General features: G+C 39.6%; 3 protein-coding genes across 3 annotated transcripts; 1 reads left to right on the forward strand and 2 right to left on the reverse strand.

Moving 5' to 3' along the window:
- Positions 1-2,070: 2,070 nt before the first annotated feature.
- trmt11 (tRNA methyltransferase 11 homolog) lies at positions 2,071-13,906 on the reverse strand. The gene is made up of 13 exons (XM_008432087.2): positions 13,813-13,906; positions 12,695-12,760; positions 12,505-12,578; positions 12,348-12,429; positions 12,172-12,264; positions 11,939-12,073; positions 11,441-11,597; positions 11,277-11,357; positions 10,995-11,159; positions 10,291-10,363; positions 10,018-10,152; positions 6,090-6,210; positions 2,071-2,344 (listed from the first exon to the last, which is right to left on the reverse strand). Exons 1-13 carry the CDS (start codon positions 13,888-13,890, stop codon positions 2,204-2,206), a joined length of 1,401 nt encoding a protein of 466 aa, XP_008430309.1. The 5' UTR covers positions 13,891-13,906; the 3' UTR covers positions 2,071-2,203.
- A 288-nt stretch (positions 13,907-14,194) lies between these two features.
- LOC103478328 (actin-binding Rho-activating protein) lies at positions 14,195-18,432 on the forward strand. The gene is made up of 2 exons (XM_008432086.2): positions 14,195-14,457; positions 15,190-18,432. Exon 2 carries the CDS (start codon positions 15,208-15,210, stop codon positions 15,733-15,735), a length of 528 nt encoding a protein of 175 aa, XP_008430308.1. The 5' UTR covers positions 14,195-14,457; positions 15,190-15,207; the 3' UTR covers positions 15,736-18,432.
- Positions 17,826-21,061, reverse strand: hint3 (histidine triad nucleotide binding protein 3). The gene is made up of 5 exons (XM_008432084.2): positions 20,701-21,061; positions 19,699-19,816; positions 19,560-19,629; positions 19,311-19,437; positions 17,826-18,845 (listed from the first exon to the last, which is right to left on the reverse strand). The coding sequence occupies exons 1-5, from the start codon at positions 20,839-20,841 to the stop codon at positions 18,798-18,800; spliced, it is 504 nt and encodes a 167-aa protein (XP_008430306.1). The 5' UTR covers positions 20,842-21,061; the 3' UTR covers positions 17,826-18,797.
- Between the last annotated feature and the right edge of the window lie 1,612 nt (positions 21,062-22,673).

Consider the following 22,673-nt stretch of genomic DNA (forward strand, 5'->3'; position numbering starts at 1 on the left):
TGTCAATTTCAGAGAAAGGACTTCTCTTTTGGTTGGTACCGATTCAGCTCATGTTTATGTAAACCTTGGTAACAAGTTTGGGAAAGACGTTTGAGACAATGATCTCAAACACATAAAACCTGGTTTTGAAAAGGACTTTAATGCCTCGATTTCACTGAGTGGAACGGTCAGTGAGGTTCGGCTAGTTTATGGTCCGCCATATTCAGGAGAGCATTTCCACCACCCGTTGGATTCTCACTGGGCAGGTGTGTCAAACCCAAAACGTCTAGTGAGACGAAGAACGTAATAACACCAATTTAGCGACTTTTCAGACTCTTCTGGGGACTTTTTTTCAAAAAAAGTAACTAGCCAAAGCAAACGCAGGCAGCTGAGTCCTGCATACGCAATGCCACTGCCAGTTGATTTCCCTTAAAATCACAGTTTGGAAGTAAATATTAAATATTCTTTGAAATAAATCACTGCTTTCTAGTTTAGTCTTGTCAAATTACCATGTTTACCATGAAGACTGTAAATAAAAATGTTTTAAATAATTGTCTTACTGTAACTTTTCGTAGATTTCTAAAGGGTCCATTGGGTTAAAAAAACCCAACGAGACTTAAGAAAACTTAAAAAGTTCATATTTTATTCTAAAACATATTTAATGAGCTTCATGCCCAACTATTGTCACTTCTACCACAGAATGTTTGCCCACTATGAACACTATATAAATAGAAAAAGAAAATAACTAAAAGCCAACATCAGTAATTACCAGCCAAACAAATGGTTAAGGTGTGACTATTGTGAACAATTTTGGCTTCAAGCTTCTGGATTATCACTGAACGACATCGAGAAACTGCTCTACTGCAGCCAGCGTCCAGTGTAAAACAAAACCAGATTTTACGCGAGTATAAACACATTCACAAACAGAATTTCCTCAACGTCTGGACAGCATTACGTGGTGTGTGGAGAGGACCCCGCCTCCCACCACACATCCCCTCGCCCTAATTATCGTCTGCATCATTGGAGACCGAGCGCTCTCAAGGACTCGTTTTATCACTAATGTGGCGGCAGCACAAACGCAGCGCCGCTCAGCCACAGCGACAAGGCGACTTTCTGCAACATGAAATCTACAACACGACAGATAAAAAGGGCAAAAAGGAGGCTTTTTTAATGTAAGATTTGATTTTACATGACGATGATGATGATAATGATGGACAACAAAAGGCCGCTGTGGGAACTATAAGCAGTGTTCACCACAAATGATGGAGAGCTGCGTATCATGTGATGGTGCTTTGAACTCTTCCCATGAAGTCGGGAGAAGAAGGAAGCACAGTGGAAATGCAGAGGCCCACCCGATAGACAGACGGGGTAATGGAGTCGAAGGCGTGCCCAGTCGCCGTGCCGACAGGAACAGGGCGTTGGGCAGCGTATGAACTGTGGCAGGGGAACAACAAGAGCTACTCACCAAAGGTATGGGCAAGTTCTCACTTATAGCATAGCATTAGCGCGGCTTGCTTTACTTAAGAAGCGATCTGACTCGAGAGCAGAGACTAACTGTGAGATGTCCAAAAAGCTGCCAACATTTCCAGACCCAGCCTGTTTAATAATAATTTGCAATGGTTGAAATCTCAAAAAGACAAGACAGATAAACAGCAACTTTTAGTTCAGTCTTCCTGTTGTTTGTTTAAAGTCCTGCTCTCTCTCGCTTCCCACACAGCCTGAATGTACCGGACTTGTAGCAACATGACATAGAAAACGTCTGTTTCCTTTCGATTAACTTTTTATATCTCGGTACTTCGTCCAACTTCTTAATCACCTAACTAGCAGCATCCAGACTGAAGAGTGTTGTTCTTATCACAACCTGGGATCGCCGCCATATGGTTAGTGTACATATCGAATAAAGATCAGATTTCTGAGTTTCTGATTGGCTGATCGCCGAGTGAACGTACATTTTCTCTGTACATACTGTATTTATTTATGTTAGATCATTTGCAACATCTTAGAATTCAATTCTAAGATTTTATAATTATAAGCTAGTCATTATATTAAAAAAAGATACGATTTTTTTTGTCACTTTTTTTTTTTTTTTACATTTTTTGTCCTTTTATTAGCAAAGTAGTACAAATAATAGCAACATTATTAAGATCAAAGATAACCAAAATGTAAAAAAATTTTTAGGAAAAACTCAAAAAAGATTTCTTGCTATTTTAGGGCCTTTGTGTCTTCACTTTCCACTGACGTCTGATTTTGTGTCGTCCTTGGCAGACCTTTTGCTTAGTCCACTGAAATACTTCTCTCTGAAGGCGTTGTGTCCCTGGTAGGGGATGAAACGGGGGTCTGAAAGATGAGCCAGGCTGTCCAGTTCCTGTAGAAAAAACCCCAACAATATCTGGGTTATTATTGTGCTTAACATGTAAACGTCAAGCCTAAGTTCAAGCAACTATTTCACAAACCTGTATAAAAAAAGACAAAGAGGTGTATAACAGGTGGTAATTTTGTTTTTCCTCTTAAGAAAAAAAAAGAGAAACATTGTGTCGTTTCCCGTGTTTACATTCTAAATGCATGACTAAATTATATCAACTGTTTCCTCTTTATAAAGACGTTTGTGTTGGCTGGAAGCTAGCTGCTGATCTGCGGAGGCATCGGGGGAGGAAGAGGGATGCTGGGAAGAGGAATAATGAGGTGAGTTGAGCTGGAAGTGCTGTAATATGTTTGTACCACCTCTCGTTTGCTCGCAGACGCTGCCAAGCAACCTGGAAACATTTTCCATGATCATTCAGAGGAAACAACCTCACCATGAACCCAAATTAAAGAGCCCATATTATGCTCAATTTACAGCGTGCAGTGTTATTTTGGCAGTCCACAGAGAGAGTTTACCTCCTTTAATGTTAGGGGGGGGGGGGAAATAAAATAAAACGGTTTTGCTGTTGCACATCTTCTCACCAATTAATAACACTCTTTGTTCCTAAAGGGCGAAAAAAAAAAACATAATTTGCCTCCCTAACATTATTAATGGTAAAAAAAAAAAAAAAAACTATGATAAAAACCACAGTCACAATCCTGTTGTGTTTAATATTCACTATTGTGTTATTGTTTGCATTTTCTTAAAAGTGCAAACAATAAAATTCAACGGCAGGACAATAGCTCGAAAAGGTGTCATCGTAACAATCTCGATAATGTCACCGTCTTCAATGCATAAGCAGACTCAGACCAGACTGTAAAGGAAGCCGAAATGCTAAAGATGAGTCCGGTAGTTTGGAAAGGAAATGGCATCAGCAAGAAGAGATGGTAATTGTTAGTCCAAATTAATTTAGTTCATCCAGCTTTCACCGGTGGTTTCTTATTGCTGGTGTTTCATGGCATCCTGCAGTCACACTCAGTGTGTAAAAGAGCAGCAGCAGCATCAAGTACAGCCAGTAAAATAAAATGACGTGGAGCAAAGCTTCCTGTTTCATGGTGAGTAAAACTAGAAATCAGCAGGAATTATGAGACCCTTTCCAAATAAAAAAAACAAAAAAAAAACAGTAAACAGTTTGTTGTAAAGAAAGAAAAAAAACAACTACAGTTGCTATAGATTTAGACAAGTCAGAAGAAAAGCTTGGATTCAATGCAAAAGATGGCGAAAGTAATGATGATGTCTTGTGGGTAAGAACAGCATTGCCATCCCAAAAACAATGCGCACATTTATAAAATTACCAAGAACAGTTTGAAAAGAAATAGTTGCTCAAGTTTACATTTTGCAAATCCGTAAACATATTCAAGCATTTGGATGGAGCCTCGCTTCTGCAGACACCGATTATGATGCACAATATCCAAGGAGTAAAGAAAATGTTTTTATCAAAACTTGTGTCATCACTGTAATTTTAAACCAACAATAACGCCATCACATGGTTTTCAAACGTCGTACCCTCCTGGACATGGCTGCCAATTTAAAAATAACTTTAGTGTAAGGTATATTTTACTTTATTTCTCCAAAGAATAAAACCCTATTTTACCAAGATTTCAAGCGTTACTTCTCTCAATCTCTCGAGTGGCGTGACGTCACTTCCGCTCTTAGATTTAGTAGTATTTGGTATTTTGTTTTTAACTAAACTGAGCTGTAATAATGGGTAACAGTTCATTTCTGAATTTGCAGAAAAGCGGCAGCTAAAAATATAAATCACAGTTGAGTGTTTTTGTCACTGGACGAAGCAAATTCAGACTTTTTTTTTTTTTAACAATATGCTAACTACTGAAAAAAGCCACAAGCTTAGCAGAAGAAGCCCGTTTCAGCTACTGGATGGAAAATTTCAGTATTGGCGGATATTTAAATTCATTTACAGAGAGCGGACTGGAAACTGACATCTCTAAATCAAACGAATCTTTTTCCGACTAGAAATCAAATGTTAAAAGGAACAAGGCCATGTCATTTACCACAGAAACACAGAAAAGCGTGAACACGCACACACACATGCACACATGCACACACACACGCACGCACACACGTCAAAGTGAAGCAAACATTTGCTTGGGAAACATCAAGCTGGGAAGCCTGATTAAAGCGTGCAGATAGGAGCACTCTGAAAGCCATTTGGAAAGAAAAGAAAAACGCAACCTGAGACAGATACCGCTCAGATAACATCACACAACTCTGTGTTTGTGTGCGCATGTTATACAGCGTCGTTCATGGGAGCAATTTTGTGGGTTTTGAAGTGGACTGGATGTCAGATCCAAAGACGGATTGTTTTCCATACGACGTGTGATTAAGCCATTTAGGGTTCCAGTATAAAAGAAATGAGCCAATCACAGCCAGATGGCGAGGATTTGCTGCAGACAGAAATACAGACACCGTCACTTCCAGTGGGATGTCATGTGAAAACAAACACGCGTTCTGCATACGCTCGTTCGGAACATGCCTGCACGGTTACACAAACGGAGCACTTCTGTAAAATACAATGACTGCATTAAGGGACGGAGGGGTGGCGCACACGTGTTTTCACTTCGCATACATGTTTCTGATCGAGCACATGCACCTATACACACGCAAACATTAAACGTTTCTCCTGCTCACAAGATGATAATATGATCATTTGTAAAACGGAGACATAGATATAACACGGCTGCACTTCCAGAACAGAAAAAAAGCAAAGTTAGAACCTAGCAGGTACAGCAAAGGAACGGATTTACTTAATTATCTCGGTAACACTTTATCTGACGCTACGCGGTCATAAACATGACAAAACAACCGCCAGGAAGCTACGGGCGTTTTCATGAATGTTTACGACTGTTGTCATGAAGTGTCATTTGGTAAACAATGACACTTTTAATGCAAAGTTGTATTAAAAGTCAGTTAAAAGAGTCAACTTTGCATTAAAAGTGTCATTGTTTACCAAATGACCCTTCGTGACAACAGTCGTAAACATTCATAAAGACGCCTTCGTATTCATGTCATGTTTATGACAGTGTCATGTCAGTCACACCCTGTTAAACAAAGTGTTACCATTATTTCTATCTTATTAATTAATCATTTGACTTGACTGGGGCTCATCACATCAGCCCTTCTCCATTTGACAACTGGGAATCAGAGGTGACAGCATCTAATCTTTGCAGAAAGGACCTAAAAAAAAAAGTTGTTTTGAGATCACAAACAATTTAGCATCCTTTTCTATATTCTGCACCAAGTTTGTTGAATTAAAATGTAACGTAGTTTTATGACTCCCATAATTGATATTTACCAGATGGAGGTCATTTGGAGTCATTTCAGCATTACAGGACTCGTCGTTTGTCTCAGTCTGTGAGATTCAACTGACCCAAACCAGGGATCAAAAACTAAATATTTCAAATTATACTGGCCTATCAAACTGAATTATGCGCACGATCAGAAGCCATAAAAATATTTAACAACGCGAGCGAGGGCAAATCGACCCGCAGCGGTTTAACTGCGCTGGAACACACTGGGTCTTATTCATCCGTTCCTTTTTTTTTTTTTTTGCCTTATCCAACAAAAAGATTTACAAAAAGCATCGGACCAGCAACTCCTCGTATTCCAACTAGAAAAACATCGGAATTTTAATTCCCATAAACACTTTGGATTTCCAGCTTCCAGGCTGACATTTTCCACCAGCACTTACCTCTGGCTCCTTAATTTTTTCCATGGTGATTAGTCGCCGTGACGTGTGGCTAGAGAGCGTCTGCTCGCAGTTACTGATGAGGAGAAGGCAGGGATGAAAAGGAACCATCTCCTCGCAGTACCTGGGAAATGGACAACAGGCCACATTCAGCAAGGTGCTAGTCCTCCGAGCAGAGACACAAAGGAGTGGACTGATTCAGAGTACATTTAAGTTATGAAAAGAAAAAACTGAATGACTGGAAACATTTGAGTTACTGGACTAAGGAAGGATTTACAGCAAGGCCTTATTTTCTCTGTGTTGCTCTCTTTCTCTAATAAACACCATCTGCTCCGGCAGAGCAGTGAGATCACAGCTTGTAAGCTTGTGAAGGTTTTGTTGGGTGCAAAGAAGAAGGTGGAAAAAGTGAATCTGAGCTGACAGGTTGACTGCTCGCTCCATCATCACCAGGCCAGTCCACGCTAAGGCCTATTAACCAAGCATGATGTATGCGTTTGCGCGTTTGTGTCAAGTAGCACTTTCTCCACACCGCCACCGGCGTAGCGACAGTCCCGACAACTCGTAAGCCAGATTTCGACGTCGCCGTTTCGCCTCGTTTCCTTGGCCGCACGTGGGACTCGCCACTGATGGGGATGTTTGGTTTCTATGGGAACGGCTGGTGATGCAGCCAAAGGATAATCCCGCGCTGCCTATCAGAAAGAGTCAGTGCAGGGGGGGGGGGTCCAACCTATTTTTACGTTTTTTTCACCACCCCCACCAATCAGGCTTCTGGGTTTGTGTAAATAACAAAGTCGTTAAAAACGGTTCTGCTCTCAGAGGTTCTTCTCCGGTCAAACTCATTTATTAGCATCCTGAGTTAACCAAAGAATGATTAGCTAGTTAAAGTCTGGTTGTTAACTTTTGTTTCCTCATGCATTAAAATGCTCCTTCACACTGTACCGAGACATGCCAATAAATATCATCAGAACAATGTTTTGCTCCTTTACAGCTTAGAGCACAAACAAAAGTTTGTGGTGAGATCTTGGTGGTTCAACATTATGATGGATCTATACATCATCCAGCAGTCTGGATGATGTATAGATGATCCTATCAGTGGCAGCAGTTGGTTATCCATGACATGTGGACTTAAAATATTTACCAGGTAGCCTGCGGCTAAGCTAACAGGCTACAGACAGAAGGTTTTGTGTACCAGACAATTGGAACCAACTGGATCTCAACAATTGAGATCCAGTTGTTGTTGTTGGAATTATTTCAGCATTGCAGGACCTCTAACCAATAAACATTGTGCCGTTATGAGGTTCCGTACAAAAATACATCTATATTTGTTTATAGGAACACACGCCTCCAAATTGCACATGCACTGGCTGACTGAAGACAGCTTTTTTTTAAGCTGCAGTTATAACTCATCATATTAAGCAATGTAGAGACAGCAGAAGAAAAAAAGTTTACAAAATGATCATTTTAGTCCTTGTTCAACTCATATAAAACAACATTTTAAACTTAAAATCCTCTATTTAATTAGCTTTGTGTGATCAGTGGAAAAACAAACTAGTTTCATGCACAATTTCTTCTGACTTTATTTGTAATTATAGGCACGGAGAGCGTTGCACTATGTTCGAATCATTGTGCAGGAGGGCACGCTGGATGCAATCTGTTTGGAAAACCCCCTTCACCTGCATCTTCTCATTAACTTATTAAAGTCCAGATGGTGTTTCCTCCCCTACGGTGAGGCTGAAACTGCTGATGAAGGAGCAGAAACCCCCAACGCTTTTTGAGATTGGAGCAATTTCGGAATAAGGAAACAACTCAATGCAAACCTGAGGCCCATTTCAGTAGCATTACGGCAGGACGCCTGGGAGGAGCAGGAGAAAAAGTTCCTTACAGTACTAAGAGGGCAGCATGGCCATGATTATCTTTAAACTGGAATTAGGCTTTACAGATTTGTTATTTTCTAGCCACATCTGAACAGCCTTTCGAAGTCCTGGACACTGTGTGGCAGTGTTCATCCAGTGTGAAGGCGACTTAAGTCCTTGATCTGTTTCACAATTTCACTAAATGTTTGTTAAAGGATTTGCTATGCGTGACTTCCAGAACCAAGAACCGGTTAATCAAAAACAGAAAAAATTTTTAAAATCCTCAAACATCATTCTTTACACAAGTTTTTTCCTAACAATGCACCATTTACATCTTGGCTTTGCGTATTTATGTTGCAGCTGGGTAACTTTATGGCAGAGATGACGGATGCAACATCATCCATCTTTATCCTTTTCTCAACTTCATTTATTATTTTTCAGGGGCAAAAATGGAGGAAAGTCGAAGCAGTTCAACAAAGTCTAGACGCTGTCTTGGTGAAAGGACTTCATGTCACCTGTCATCACACACACACACACAGCCCCACACACACACGCACGCACGCACGCGCACACACACACACACACACACACACACACACACACACACACACACTTACAGCTCTTTATTGTCATGAACCAGTCAGACATGGTTCTATCACGACCACAGATTCATGCTTGCATATGTTGGTTGGAGGGGGCGATTGAAACCTGATATGGTTCCCCGTAGAGCTGCCAGATAGGGCCCAGGAGACAGGCCACGTCTGGCCTTACACACATATACACACGCACACACACACGCACGCAGACACAAACATTCACAAAACACAAAGGTCAGCCTGCAGACCGTAGAGACAGATAATTCATATATCTGTCCTGCCTGCTCGGCCTCGCGTGTTTATTTTGGCGCAGGCCCGGTTGCCGAGGACTGATGGGATGACGTGTGAACATGATGGCACAAACATTAGCTCAAGTGCAAGACCACACACGCTCACGCATGTATGAAAATCCATACAGTTAAGCAAACTGCTATTACCTGAATGTTCTCCCTGCCTCTTCCGAAGCTACACGACACGCGATTATCTCATCTCCTCCGAAAACTTATAATCAGCACTACAAAAAAAAAAACTGCAGGCCCTTTGGGCTTTTCCTGCCCAGAAGGGTCGTTGATGCTGCAGCCTGTTGCGGTTCACACCTTTACAGCTGAACACCTGCACTCCTTCCCTTTGCTGCGTCGCACGGAGCTTCTAACAATGATGGACTTTGTTTCAGAGGAGCCATTTTGCTCAGACACCCAATAAAGCGGCTTGGCGGTGTCAGTTGTGGTTTGCCGAGGCCCAGCTGTATTGCTGAAAACACCTCGACACACCTGTACATTACTTTTGCGCAAACACCGTCATTTATTTACACGTGTGACTGGAGAGTGATCGTGACTCCACTGTAGGGCATGCTGGGAAAACTACAGAGAAAGCCTACGGAAAGTCCTTTGTGATACAGGGCTTTATTTTTAGTGCTTGTGTGACATCTACTTTATCATAACGGGTAAAGTGAAGAGCTCCTGTAAACTTTGTGCGCAAAACGAGCGAGAATCAAGCAGTCCGGGTTTATGGTACGAGGCTGCCCCCTACTGGTAACAGGTTTTATTGTTTTTCAAAACATTTGAGATACATTTTCATTTTTACAAGCTTGTAAAGGTCAAATATTAATTCAAGTTGGTTTAAAGAAGAAATACTCAACATAGTTTAAAGTGCACAGATGATTTGATTGTAAAAAAAATCTGTCATGCTTTACCTAATAAGCTAAATGTGACCCGTTTCTCTTTCTCTTTGTCTCTTTGATAATGCTATATGTTATAAACTTGTCTTCATCTACTGATAGTTCCTTCATATTATCACTTGAAAAAGTTGATAAGTCGTTACCCCCTGGTCAGGATTAGCTCATAAGGTCTCTATTTGTTGTTTGAATTTTTCAATGCATGCAGTGCTTTTTTTTCTTTTTTTTTTTTTTGTAAAGGTTTCTGTTGCCCTAATTGTGTATAAATAATGTTGTTATTAGCAGATGAGACCGTGTGTGTTACTCACTCTGGCCTGTGTACAGGCAGCCAATAGACAAGCCTCCCACCCAAGACAAGATGGTGGGCAGCGAAGCTCAACAGATCCGTAAAGATGTCACTCAGGTGGTACGCCTGTGAGACAGGCACGTGGGACTCTGCGTATCTGTGGAAGAGATTTGCGAGAACGAGGGTTTAAGTGTAGATGCAAAAAACTTTAAAAAGAAATGCATATATTTGTACATAAAATTAATAAGTTAATGTCAATTTATTCCTTGTATAATAGCATTTTAGTGCAACTTACAGCCCATCAGGGGATTTAATAACATCCTTATGGGAGCCAGTCCTTCTGGTTGACTCTCTAATCCCGTATGGAGCTGAAAAAAAAAAAAAGACATATGAAAAGGAACATAGTAAGCAACAAGAAAGCAAAAAGTTACATAAATTAATATATTTTTTAGAAGATAAACAAAGATTTTCTAAAACAGCTCAATATCTTCCTGTTAGAAAAGAAGAACACGGCCGATTTGTAGTTTCCGGTAGGAAGCTGCAAGATTTTTATTTTTAATTGAAATGCTCAACATAAAAAACATCAGGCCCGCAGCATCACACATGCTCCGACGTGCTTAACTGTGAGTCTGAAGAATTTTCCACTTTAATCCTTTTTTGAGTGTTTATCGTCAAATTAAAAAAAAAAAAAAACTTTCCAAGTGTTTAAATGGCTGCTTGCATGTTAAAAGGATTCAGACACAATATAGTTACAGCAGAAATGTTGCGTTATCGGCCAAGCCTCTCAAAAAAAATTTTAAATAAATAAAAATACACAAGTATTTGTTGTGTTAAAAGCTGAAACACACAATGAATTAAAGGAAATGCCAAGCAAACAAGTTATAAGCAGCGATATCAGACTTTTCCTCCTACTTGCTGTTTTTAATCTTATTCCCTCTGACCTGGACTAAGCGACTTCTAAAAGTGTGCAACCTTCGAACGAATTAACAGAGAACCTACGGTCAGTGACGATGGCGTCAAACAGAGCTGCTTTCCTCCACACCGGCTTGGACGCGTCAGACACCATCACGTCCACGTACATGTCCTCTTTTCCGTACTGCCGGAGGTTGGCTCGGATGTTCTCATCGGGACCTCGCCACTTCTGGTTTTTACGACTGGACCGGCCTGGAGTGCGGCGAGACAAAAGACGCTGTCAATGCGGGACATTTTCAACAGCACTAAAAGGTATAAAAAAAAACAAGAGACAAGAATCGCTAACTGCAGCTGAGGGAAGAGTCGTACCTTTTCCATGAATAGTGTTGTAATCGATGTCTGTTCCACACACGTACGCTCCAAAATGAGAACACGCAACCAAAAGGCTTCCTGCAACCGAGTGAAAGAGGCTGTGAAGAGCATTTCCTGATCCAGTCTCTGTCCAAAGCTGCATGCTTCAGAGAGGATCTTACCTGTGCCTACGAATGGGTCAAAAACAAGGTCGTTGTCTTTGGCCTTTGCGTGGTTGGCCATGATGAACGACAGGCCAGCGTCCATGCTGGTGTTCCCGATGAAATGTCTGTTCTTCACACTGTAGGAGCGAATCAGTTCCCGCTGACCGTCTGCTATCTGAGGCGCAGGTATGAAAATGAAATCACATCAACACGTATCGTAGTTTAATGCAAAAAAAAAAAAAAGGGGGTAGATTAATCTACAGCACCTTCCAAAAGTATTCCCTTCCTCTTGATTATATTTTTTGCAGCCACAAACTTAAATATATTTTACTGTAATTGCAGCGAAAGACGGAACATCTTGGCTCAACACCAATATACGTCGTACCTTTTACATCTGTAAAAATGTGAAAAACCTATTTATCTTTCCCTTCCACTAAACAATCCTTCATTGAAGTTTGCGGTTGTGATGAGACAACAGTTGAAGAGCTAATATTTTGCAAAGTTACTATTTCTCACCCATCTGCCGAAGTAGATGTAGTTGGGATGCTCAGGGATGTTGTTGGGGTCGGTGCCGTAGTCCTCCAACAAACAGAAGATGTGCTGAGGGTTCTTCAGGCTCACGGTGCCTTCAAAGGGAAGATAGTCCAGGGCCTAATGAACAGAGTAGGATAAACACGGCATTAATACGATATACAGCCTCTTGAATATGAAAGTAAACCATCCATCTCCACTCTCAGACAAATACTCACGTCAATCTTTTTAATTCTGTCCTCAAACAACAATGTTTTATTGAAAGTGTAGACGTTTATTCTGTACGAAGAGCCTTTCTGCATGTACGGACTCTGTAGCGAAATCAAGGAGGATAAAGGAGATCAGAAGTAGAGTTGCTAAGGGTAAACTGTGCTTTATACCAAAGCTAACTCACCATTTTCTCTGGTGGGTAGTTTAACAGGGATGTCCTGAGTTCACTGTGTGTTCGTCCATGGCCCCAGAGCTCAAAAGCAGACCTGGGAGGACAAGATCAGCGGGTAACATTTTTTTCTCTCACTATAGATCTATGCAAGCAGAAATAACACACTTACTTTGCACAAACAGATCTGGCCATCACGGTGCAAACGTCTTCCTCCGACAAGCAGTCCAAGCACCAGAAAGGAGACTAAAAACAGCAGGAAAGAAAAGATGCTCTAATCTAAATCCCATTAAAACCATCTGTTGACCTGCAAAACATCAGACAACAAAAAAAAACTGAGTGCAAACACGGTGACCTCTGACCTGCTCTTTGAAATCTCCGCAGGGATGGAATGGTTTCAATCGGAGAGCCAGCAGAGCCTTAATCTCCTATTAGAATCAGGGCATAAATGAAGAATATGTCAAGGCATCATTGATTTAACAGAAATCATGACAGGCAAACAGAGAACAACATAGACACGGAAAATATGACGAGAGAAAAAGACACCAAATAAATTCCCTGTAGTTTGTAAAAATCTGCCCAAAATCTGGCAAGTGACCCTCTGTCTTTAATACACCAACCTTCCTTCCCCCTTTTACAGTCTGCCAGATTCCTCCACTTTGACATAAAACAGCTTGAAACTTCAGAAAAAGTTGCACATAACTTTCAAGAAATGCTTAAGGTTTGCTAAGGTTTCTCTAAAAGCTGCAGATCAAGTTCAACCATCAGGAAATGTTCTATAAAGTTTAAATCAAACAAGTTGAAGAAAACTTTCAGGGAACTTTTCCGCATTGCTCTATTAAACTGCTCCAAAGCTCACACTGAATAACTTTTATCCCTGGGGGAATATTCTATGATTTTTATCCGTTATTTATTTGAGAAATAGTGAAAGATGTGGTGAACTTTCTCGGAGTTTCCTTAAAGATTACATCCTAAACTTTGAGGACAAATTTTAGGTTCCCTAAGGTTAAATTATGCATTTTGGAACCATTTAACCCTGCAGAAGGGTTCCCTGAACTGCAGGGAAACTTTAGGGAAAGTTGCTTTCTATGCTGTTTTATGAAAAATGTCCGTTACCTTAAAAGAAACCTAGTCCGTATCATTTAAAAAATAAAGTTACAAAAATAATTAAACCTCCCATTGACATTTATAGATATATGAATGGAAATAAACTTTAACATCAAGTATGAGTCGATTACCTACAAATATAGTGGTCGGAAGAGAAACATTCCGAGGTGTTATTATTTTGTAATTACTATATCTTAAATCAGCGGGTATCGATTCATTCCAAGACATAGTAAAAATCCTGTTACATTAGCATTGAGCTACCATATTATAATGCCATAATATAATAGAGTGGAGCGGGCCATTTAGCAAAAACCTGTAAAAAAAATTTATTACCAGAACTAAACAAACAATAAGGAAATAGTTTTATCGTTACCGGTAACCTAAAATCCAGATGGTCATGGGCCAGATGGAAGAGATATTGGAGGCATGATTTGCTACCGGAGGCGGCCATGGCTAGTGCGGGTTCAAAATAAGTCCGGCTAGAAACAGAAACATGCACAAAAGGTGCCACTTAGAGGTGACAATGTAACCATAAAAGGCAAAGTTATGTGCGCTTAGTTTTTGATTATATACTCTCTAATATGTAGAAGTTACTGATTTAGTTCTACATTTTGACGGTTGTAGTCTTTTGTACAATTATAAACCGTATACCTAATTCGGAACATTTATTAATCTACAATAATTAATTTATCTTTAACAAAGAACCTTATAAATAAACTTTTACTTGCTTTATGGGGCGGGAAAGATTCCCTCCTCTCCACTGTACTTTAAATCAGCTTTAAGCCATTTCATGACCAGCAGATAAGACGCTTTTCACGGCGGCCTGTGATTGGCTGCCCGGAAGTGTCCTCGTCCCCACTGGCGGGGACAGATGTCCATCAGATGGGCTTGCGTGTTGATCTGATGCATCCGTTGTGCTGCGGCTGTCAGCAAAACTGCAGACCTAATAAACCACATCAGGTGAAGAACCGGGAAGTACCGAAGTTTGGCTGCATGTAGAAAGGTTTCTGTCGGTCAGGTGAGGTCTGAATCTGTCACCTGAAAGTTGGATAATCAACTCTCTGAAGTTTTGAAAGGTTAACAAAGCAATTATAGGTTAAAAAAAGGAAGTGCGATCAATCATAGATTGATTATAATGCGTTGTAGATGTGTTCTACTAGATCACTTTGCATTACATTTTATTACTGTGTCCCGTGAAAGTGGACAGATTGCGACTTCTGGTGGTAATTATCATTAAAATTAAGATATACATTGAGAGAAAAATTAGTCTTTTATTTTTAGTATCTTCATTTTTTTCATTTTTTTTCTCAATGTATGTCATTTAACCAGATTCCCACAATTTTAGCTTAAAGTTTTTTTTTCTTCCATTTGTTTAATGGCAGGATAATGACAGATTTATACTCGAGATTTTAATATGCACGCACAAATTCAGATGTCTTCATACTTTCAATATACATACACATTTATTTAGTACTTGGTAGCATTGCATAGACTTTATGCCATGTTTATCCTTCCACAACCTTCTCACAATAGTTTCCTGCACCCATTCATTTTGACATAACTGGTGTAGCTGAGTCAGGTTATACCAGCTATTATCGCACACACTTTTCAGCACTGTCCACAAATTTTCTTGAGATCAGAGCTTTGTGATGTTAACACCAAAATATTGCCTCTCTTCTTCCTATGCCACTTTGTACTTAGTTTCAGTATGTCGCTATGCATTGCAAAGTCCTTTTCTTCTTGTATTCAGAAATGAGGGGAGTGAATAATGGGGACCAACAGCCAGAGGAGCAACTTTAAACCCGAGGTCGACCTCAACGCTCCCGCTCGGAGTGACGATGGCAGAGCGACGCCCAACGTTTCTGTCAAAGGCCTCAAGGAAAACTGGCAGAAGTGGTCCAGTGAGCACCAGGAGAGCCAGAAGCTTAACCCCTTCAGCCATGACACCAGGCAGAATGTGGTGGCCCTTCACAGGGGACAGGATGATTACGGGAGTCCCCAGCAGGGGTCCCTGACTGAGAAACGTGGGAAGGAGGCTCACACACACATCAGCAGGGAGGTCCAGAAGCTGTGCGAGGTGATAAGGGACATCGGGCAGCACGACGGGGATGGACGTGAGGACCACAGGAACAGGATCACGGTTGAATTCGGGAAGCTTTTTGAGCATTACGTGGCCATCTCCAATACGCTGGTGGGAATTCTTTTACGGGCCAGAAAACAGGGACTGGTGGACTTTGAGGGAGAGATGCTGTGGCAAGGAAAGGACGACCATGTAGTTATCACTTTGTTGGAATAAGCACATATTGGTATTTGTGCTGATGTCTTGAATCATGTTGAGAAAGAGTGACTTCAAAAAAGAGAAAAACACAAAATCAAATCCTCTACTGCCCCTGATTTGTATTAAAAAGTTGTTTTAGATTAGCACAGAGCGAAGACACAAGCAGGTAGAATTATCATCAACATTTCCGACATAATTTCAAGAGAACAAGCCAGTATTTTGGTTCACAACCGCGGTAAAGGTCAAAAGCTTCCAAAAATTAAGATTTCCCCAAACATGCCCAAAACACTTTTATTAAAGGTCATCAGCTGGCTGTAATGAAGGTTGATAGTTCATGCATTTATGAGAAAAAGAAAATTGTGCAGCAATAATTTCACGCATTTCTTTCATGAATAAATTCATAGTTTGTTCAGGAAAAAAAAATTTTTTTTCATAAAGGATTACAAGTCTCAACAGCAGTTTGGTCTAGTTGGGTCTGGACTTTGACTAGGCTATTGAAACATCTTGATGTTTTTTTTTGTTTGTTTTTTCTCTTCCAGCCATCCGGTTGTAGATTTACTGCATAGTCCTGTTAAATCCTCAGTTTGAGCCAAACTTTGTTAGAAATCTAATCTTACATTTGACTATATTTCTACGATGTAGATGTGAATTCATGGCCAATTCAGTGTAAGAGTGCACTGGCCTCCAGAAAAGGCCCAACTCGTCACCCGTCTGCCACAGTGCTCGACACTTAGAATGAGATTTCCTCTCTAAAAGAACTGAGTCCCCATTACTGTGTTCTACTGTACTACATTTGACGATTGAAAACAACTTTGTTGTTAAATAATTCACTCTTCCAAGATGTTGCTTGCTGCTGTAAGCCTATAAATGTATGAAAAGAACCATACAAACCCGGCCACACTGAAGTCCACGGCTTTATGATGCACTGAAAGTACATGAGCGAGTATCTAAAGTCAGAGAGGTAGATGGGCCTGAAGCAAAGGAGAACACTAAGCCTGCTGCTGACAGACAATCTGGTGCTATAAGATGAACCTGATCCGACTTGGACCAGAGCCTCGCACTATGCGTTTATTACAGAGGTGCTTTGTAGTTGCACTGTCATGATGATTAGTTTTTTTTTTTTTTGTACCTTAACCACACTAAGATGTACAGTGAAATAAAAGCACTACTTTGAAAATGTGACACCAGCGAATTTGACTTTATTTAAGAAATCGTACAAATACGGTCAAATGTTTCGAGACTGACTGAAATGTAGATCAATATTCAATTTTCTGCCAGCTACTGTATCTCTATAGTATATTGATATGAAATTCAGAACTTTTAAAGGCTTTTATGAAGAAATACATCAAGTTTATAAAGCGCCAACAGATTCGCACTGGGATAAAAGTAGGAGGACTTTGCGTGCCAAAGTTAACCTTAACTCCCAATCTTCTGTAGCTTAATCCTTGTATTTCCTGCATAATGTAACTTGGTCATTACTGTCCTACTTTACATCAGAGCAGCAGCCAATATGCTGTCCACTTCCGTTCCTGAAACGAGTTGTGCTCTGGTGGCAACTTCATCCCTTAGACTTCTAACAATTTGGGTGGAATCTTATTAGCAGCACTATCCTTACCTTTTTGTGATGCAAAGCGATACGAGAACACATATTTTCCATCCTGTCCACATAGCGCAAACATCTAAAACTGATGTTGGAATGTCATTTTGTATCAGGGATACATCATAGAGTAAAACAGGCTTTTATGAATTAAGTTAATCATAATTAATTTTGTACTGAGTTGAGTGATCACTCCTCACAGCAACGTAAAATCAATGCAAAGTGTTCCCGTAAAGGCTGACGCAATAATGCTTGTGGAAACAAACAAACAAAAAATAAATGATCCATCTCAAAACTTTTGGCCACAATTAGACGCACTTTTAAGTTATAAAATCATGCAATTCAATGAACATTTTCATGATCAACCAGTATGTACACATCAGGGAAACGTTTGACAATAGAGGCCATAGGATGATGACTTGGATGACTTCAGGTCCTCAAAGCTCTGACTGGCTGATTGGGTTGAGTTACGAGAAAGGAGGAGGACTAATGAAGACCACAAACAACCCGCTAGAAGCAACATTGTTTATTCTAAATTAATAATTAAAAGTGCATATTGGTTGTTCACATTCAGTTCATACACAGCAGTAAAGGATGACAATGCCCTGACATTTGATAAAACTTGATTAAAGATGGATGGCTTATGAATTTAAATGCTTCCAAACTGATTCCATCAAGTGGATAGAATCACACTTACAAAAAAAAACTAAGTCTGCCATAAAATTAGTGTTGTTGTTGTTGTAATGTTTAATTATGTGTATTCTTTAAATATGGTTTTGTTTGAGGTAAAGCAGACTTTTACGAACTGGTAGCCAGTATTTATGTACATCTTTCGCGTATACTAAGCAATATATATATATATATATATATATATATATATATATATATAAATGCATTTTACACATTGCAATCATTTAAGTATTTTCAGTGCATTAACTGTGTTGCAGTGCTTGTTATGATCATGTTGTACAGTACCTCAACAATCAAAGTAATGTTTTGAGGTTTACACGTGTAAATCAGGCAGCACAGCTCATATATTCAGTGGATAAATGTTCAATTTGATATTTTTTTTCACATGCATAACCTCAGTTTCACAATGCAGGCCCTCTGGAATGACAGACAAACAAACAGATTCTGTGGACTTTGATTCGTTTTGTTCTACGGTTGCATTTTAAAATCAAATCATCTTTCAGTTTTGATCAAATCAGATAACTGCTAATTGGTCCCTAGCCATTGGTTTTTTTCTAAGATGAGAGCTTCTACACCACACCCTTCCTGGGGCATCTTTCTGGCACGTTGTGAAGAAACCAAGAAATACTTTGTCCTACAGGACATCACACACGTTTAAAATAAAACACCGTCCTTAACTTTTGTCAAACAAGAAAGAACAACAGATCCTGTATCATCCAACATGGCAGCTACAGGAAGGACGATTGAGGCCACTTTATCAAAATTCACTGAAGAAAAAAAATGGATCCGGAGTTCAATGTGTCTCTACTTTAGAGTTGAGAAGCTCAATCAGCTGATCTGCCTGCAAAACATTCGACAATGAAAAAAGATGTTAGCTATTCAGGAGTTTTTTTTTCTTCTTCTTTGTTCTTACCCATCATGAATAAAGAATAGTTACAGCTACACTCCAGATACCAACAAATGCAGCACCTCACACTCATACACTCTAAATGCAAATAACTCTGTGATGCAATATATGCAAATAAAAAAAACTAATGACCAGATTGTCTTCCTATAATTGTAATGCTAAAAATGTTAGGCTACCTACTCTAAATCTATAGGGTAGCATCAGTAATTAAATAAGATATCAAGGATTTGACAGAAGAAAATTAACAGACCAAAGAGAGAGAAAATAGTCGGGATTACTCTTGTTTCCGATTAAAATAAAAACAGCAACAAATACATATTCGATATCTCTGATGACAGAAGCCCCGGGTAAACCACTTATTTTTCACAAACCTAAATTCAAAGGTTTTCTAAAACTTACCGTGACAAACCAGTAGGAGTTGAGTCTGTAGACGAGGCGCGACATGAAGCCCATTTGACTGACTGGTGCCAGAACATGAAGGTGTAAATGTGCGACGGAGCAGAACGGTGGCCAATGGAAGCCGAACCTGCACAGGAAGCATGTGAAGAATTTACTGCTGCATCTGCTGCACCTAATACATCAACATTCGTCACGCTTCAAAAGACGATCCTCTAAATTTACTGGCGCGCCACACTGAATGTTGCTAACCTGACATCAGTGAGGTCGGTCACGTTGCGTTTTTGCAAAACATCCTTCCCGACATCAACCATTTGCTTCACTGGAAACAACAGGAAAAGAATTTAGCTTGTTGAAAGTTCAGATAAAAAACATGAATGAGTGACCTTACCCAAAGGCACATGTTGTATGTTGAGTGATTTACAGTTTCCAACATGTTTGGTTGGGACAACCAGGTAATGATGATGAGCTCCGGGTTTAATGTCCCTGAAGCAGCAAATATCTTCATCCTGCAACGTATTTATTTCACAAAAACCTAAAATTACCAGTCTGTGGTTTATAATCAGCCACATGCAGCTCCGTGTCCACATGAGGCTGGTTGCTTTGAAGGCTAGAAATATTTGCAAATGTACAGATTTCAATGGAAGTATATTTACAAGGATAAAAAAAAAAGAAAATCCAGCGTGAAAAATGTAATTTCCTAAAACTGCTAAATGTTCAATGTGTATTCATCCTTTATCTTTCTGCTTATTTATCATTGCTTTGTTAAGCAATTTCCCTCTTAGAGATCAATAAATTATATTCTCTTCTTTTGTTCCTCCACATGATCAATTCATTAAACTAGAATTCAGCTTTACAAAAATACATCCATCCCTTATCTATTCATCTGCAGTCAGATAATCATCATTTTATCCATTATTCAATCCATTAGTCCATTATCCATCAATCTGTATTCCTGTTCATCCATTATCCACCCATCCATAGTTCATCTTCTGCTTAAAATTAGCAGTGACTCTGTCTCTGTGTACTCAGACTAAAAGAGCCTGAGAATTCTGAAAATGTGAGTCAAGAAAATAGTGAAATTTTACCACAGCCTTTCACTGCGTGAATTTTGACATGAACCATGTGCAGGAACTCTGTTTTGACCAGAGGAGATGCGAGACACACCTTACACACATGACGGACCATTAACACAACTACAGCACTATAGGCTCACTGCTCTGCAAGATATATTCGACTAAAATATCTAAAAGAAAGCTTAAATATCAGCCACGTCTTCCCTGTCCAAGTCTGATAGAGCTAAACCCGTTCCTATGAGAGCCTGCTAACAAAAAACAAGCTAAAGCTAGCTGACTGACATCCACAAATAAGACAAGAAGAAAAAGATTCTCACTCTGTGGAGAAGCTCTGTGTCCATTTCATTGTTTACAATCCTGCAGAAAATACACTTCTTGTCGTAACCCTCCTGTGGTACACTGCTGTCTTTGTCTGTGCGTGTAGTAACAGGTTGCGAAGAGGTCTGACCCTCGGCCATTGCTGGGCAACATGAATTGTCAATACTAAGACTAGAAAAGTCGATCCCAGACGTTCGATTCTGGATTCAGCCTCCGTTTTTTTTATGTGTCTATAAATATATTTATTCTAGCGCAATAGCGTCTTAACTTAACCGTAACCTAAACAAAAATGACAAATAATTGAATTATGTATATTTTTATCCTCTCCCCAGATGTGAACAGAAACAGGACTTTGACAGGTTTTCCGCTGCGCATGCGCGACTGGGAAAGCAAACCTCAAATATTGTTTAATAGTGTTCCATGTATCTGGCTGTTAAACCGTCTGTGGCCACCAGGGGGACGTATGTGCGCAGGAACCGCAGGGAAATGAAGCGTTTTGAGAATGCCTAAATATTTTTAAGACATCATAAAGTCATGCCACCAGTGGAGGGCTAGTTATAATAGATTTATGAAGTAGTAAATTGTATGTTAACATCAAAGTTGTAGCGACAAAGTGCAACTAAATATTTTTCCAGCATCATTAATCTTCACTGCAAACATATTTCTGATTCATCCAAAACATTTTCAAAAATAACTAATGCCATTTGCCTCTTTTGAGACTAAGATCTAATATCAAAAGGAACAGCTGTTGATTGTCCCAGTTTAAATATGTGTATTACTGCATATTAAACATAATTAGTTGGGGGGGTTTTTTGTCTTTACTTCTTTTATGTACACGGATATACAAATAAAGAGGGAGGCACCGATTTTAAAATGCACACGATACAAATTACTCTTAGATGAAACAGCTTAATAAATGCATTTTAGTTTGTGAAATGTTTGTGTCTTATCTATGAACACGCAGAAGGACAATAAAACTCAATCTATTTTTCTTGTCACATGTTTATAAGTTCTGCAACAGACTGGCGACCTGTCCAGGGTGTACTCTGCCTCTGAAGCACCAGCAAACTCCTGACCCCACTAAGGGACAAGGGTGTACAGAAAATGGATGGATGGATGTTTGTACATAACTTTTAATCCTTTTGTTAAAAAATAATGCTTTAAAATGTGTAAGGTAAGGGCTAGTGAATGCAAATGTGCTTGTCTAAGTTGAGGACTCCAGTCATTTTAATTTATAAACAAACAAAAAAATTGTAAGCATTTTCAAGTCTTTATGAATCTAACAGAGAATGTGCTTAGAGCTAAGAATTAGGGTGATGGCAAGGATGTCTTCCAACGTGAAGGAGTGGAACTCATTTTGACTCTCCAATAAATCAGATAATGTTTGTTTTCTCTTTATTTTATCTTACTATTATTTGAGATATGTCTGTTCCTTTTTCTGTCTGCAACTAATTTCTTCACCAGGTTAAAAAAAAAACACATCTAAATCTACCAGGGGTTATGAGTAGCCCTTGTTCTGCTGTAGAGTGACTCAATACCATACCATACCATACCATACCATACCAACTTTATTTATAAAGCACTTTATACACCGACAGGACCAAAGTGCTGTACACAATCATAAAATACAATGCAATTATAAAATGGAAAAGATCAAATATAAAATATATATTAATATACAGACACAATAAAACAAAAGGAAACAGCTCAGATTGTGCTAAAAGCCAAGGAAAAAAAGATGGGTCTTAAGAAGGGACTTAAAAACAGCAAGTGAAGAGGGAGGATCATTCCATAGCTTGGGAGCCGCCACAGAGAAAGCACTGTCCCCTCTGAGCTTGCACGTTGTCTTTGGCACCTTCAGAAGCAACTGGTCAGCTGGCCTGAGGGAACGGGAGGGTGTGTAAGAATGTAAGAGCTCAGACAGATAGGGAGGGGCGAGGCCACTGAGATACTTCTAATCATTTTGTTTTCC

This window comes from Poecilia reticulata, linkage group LG16 (genome assembly GCF_000633615.1).
Source record: "Poecilia reticulata strain Guanapo linkage group LG16, Guppy_female_1.0+MT, whole genome shotgun sequence".
Classification (NCBI taxonomy): Eukaryota; Metazoa; Chordata; class Actinopteri; order Cyprinodontiformes; family Poeciliidae; genus Poecilia; species Poecilia reticulata.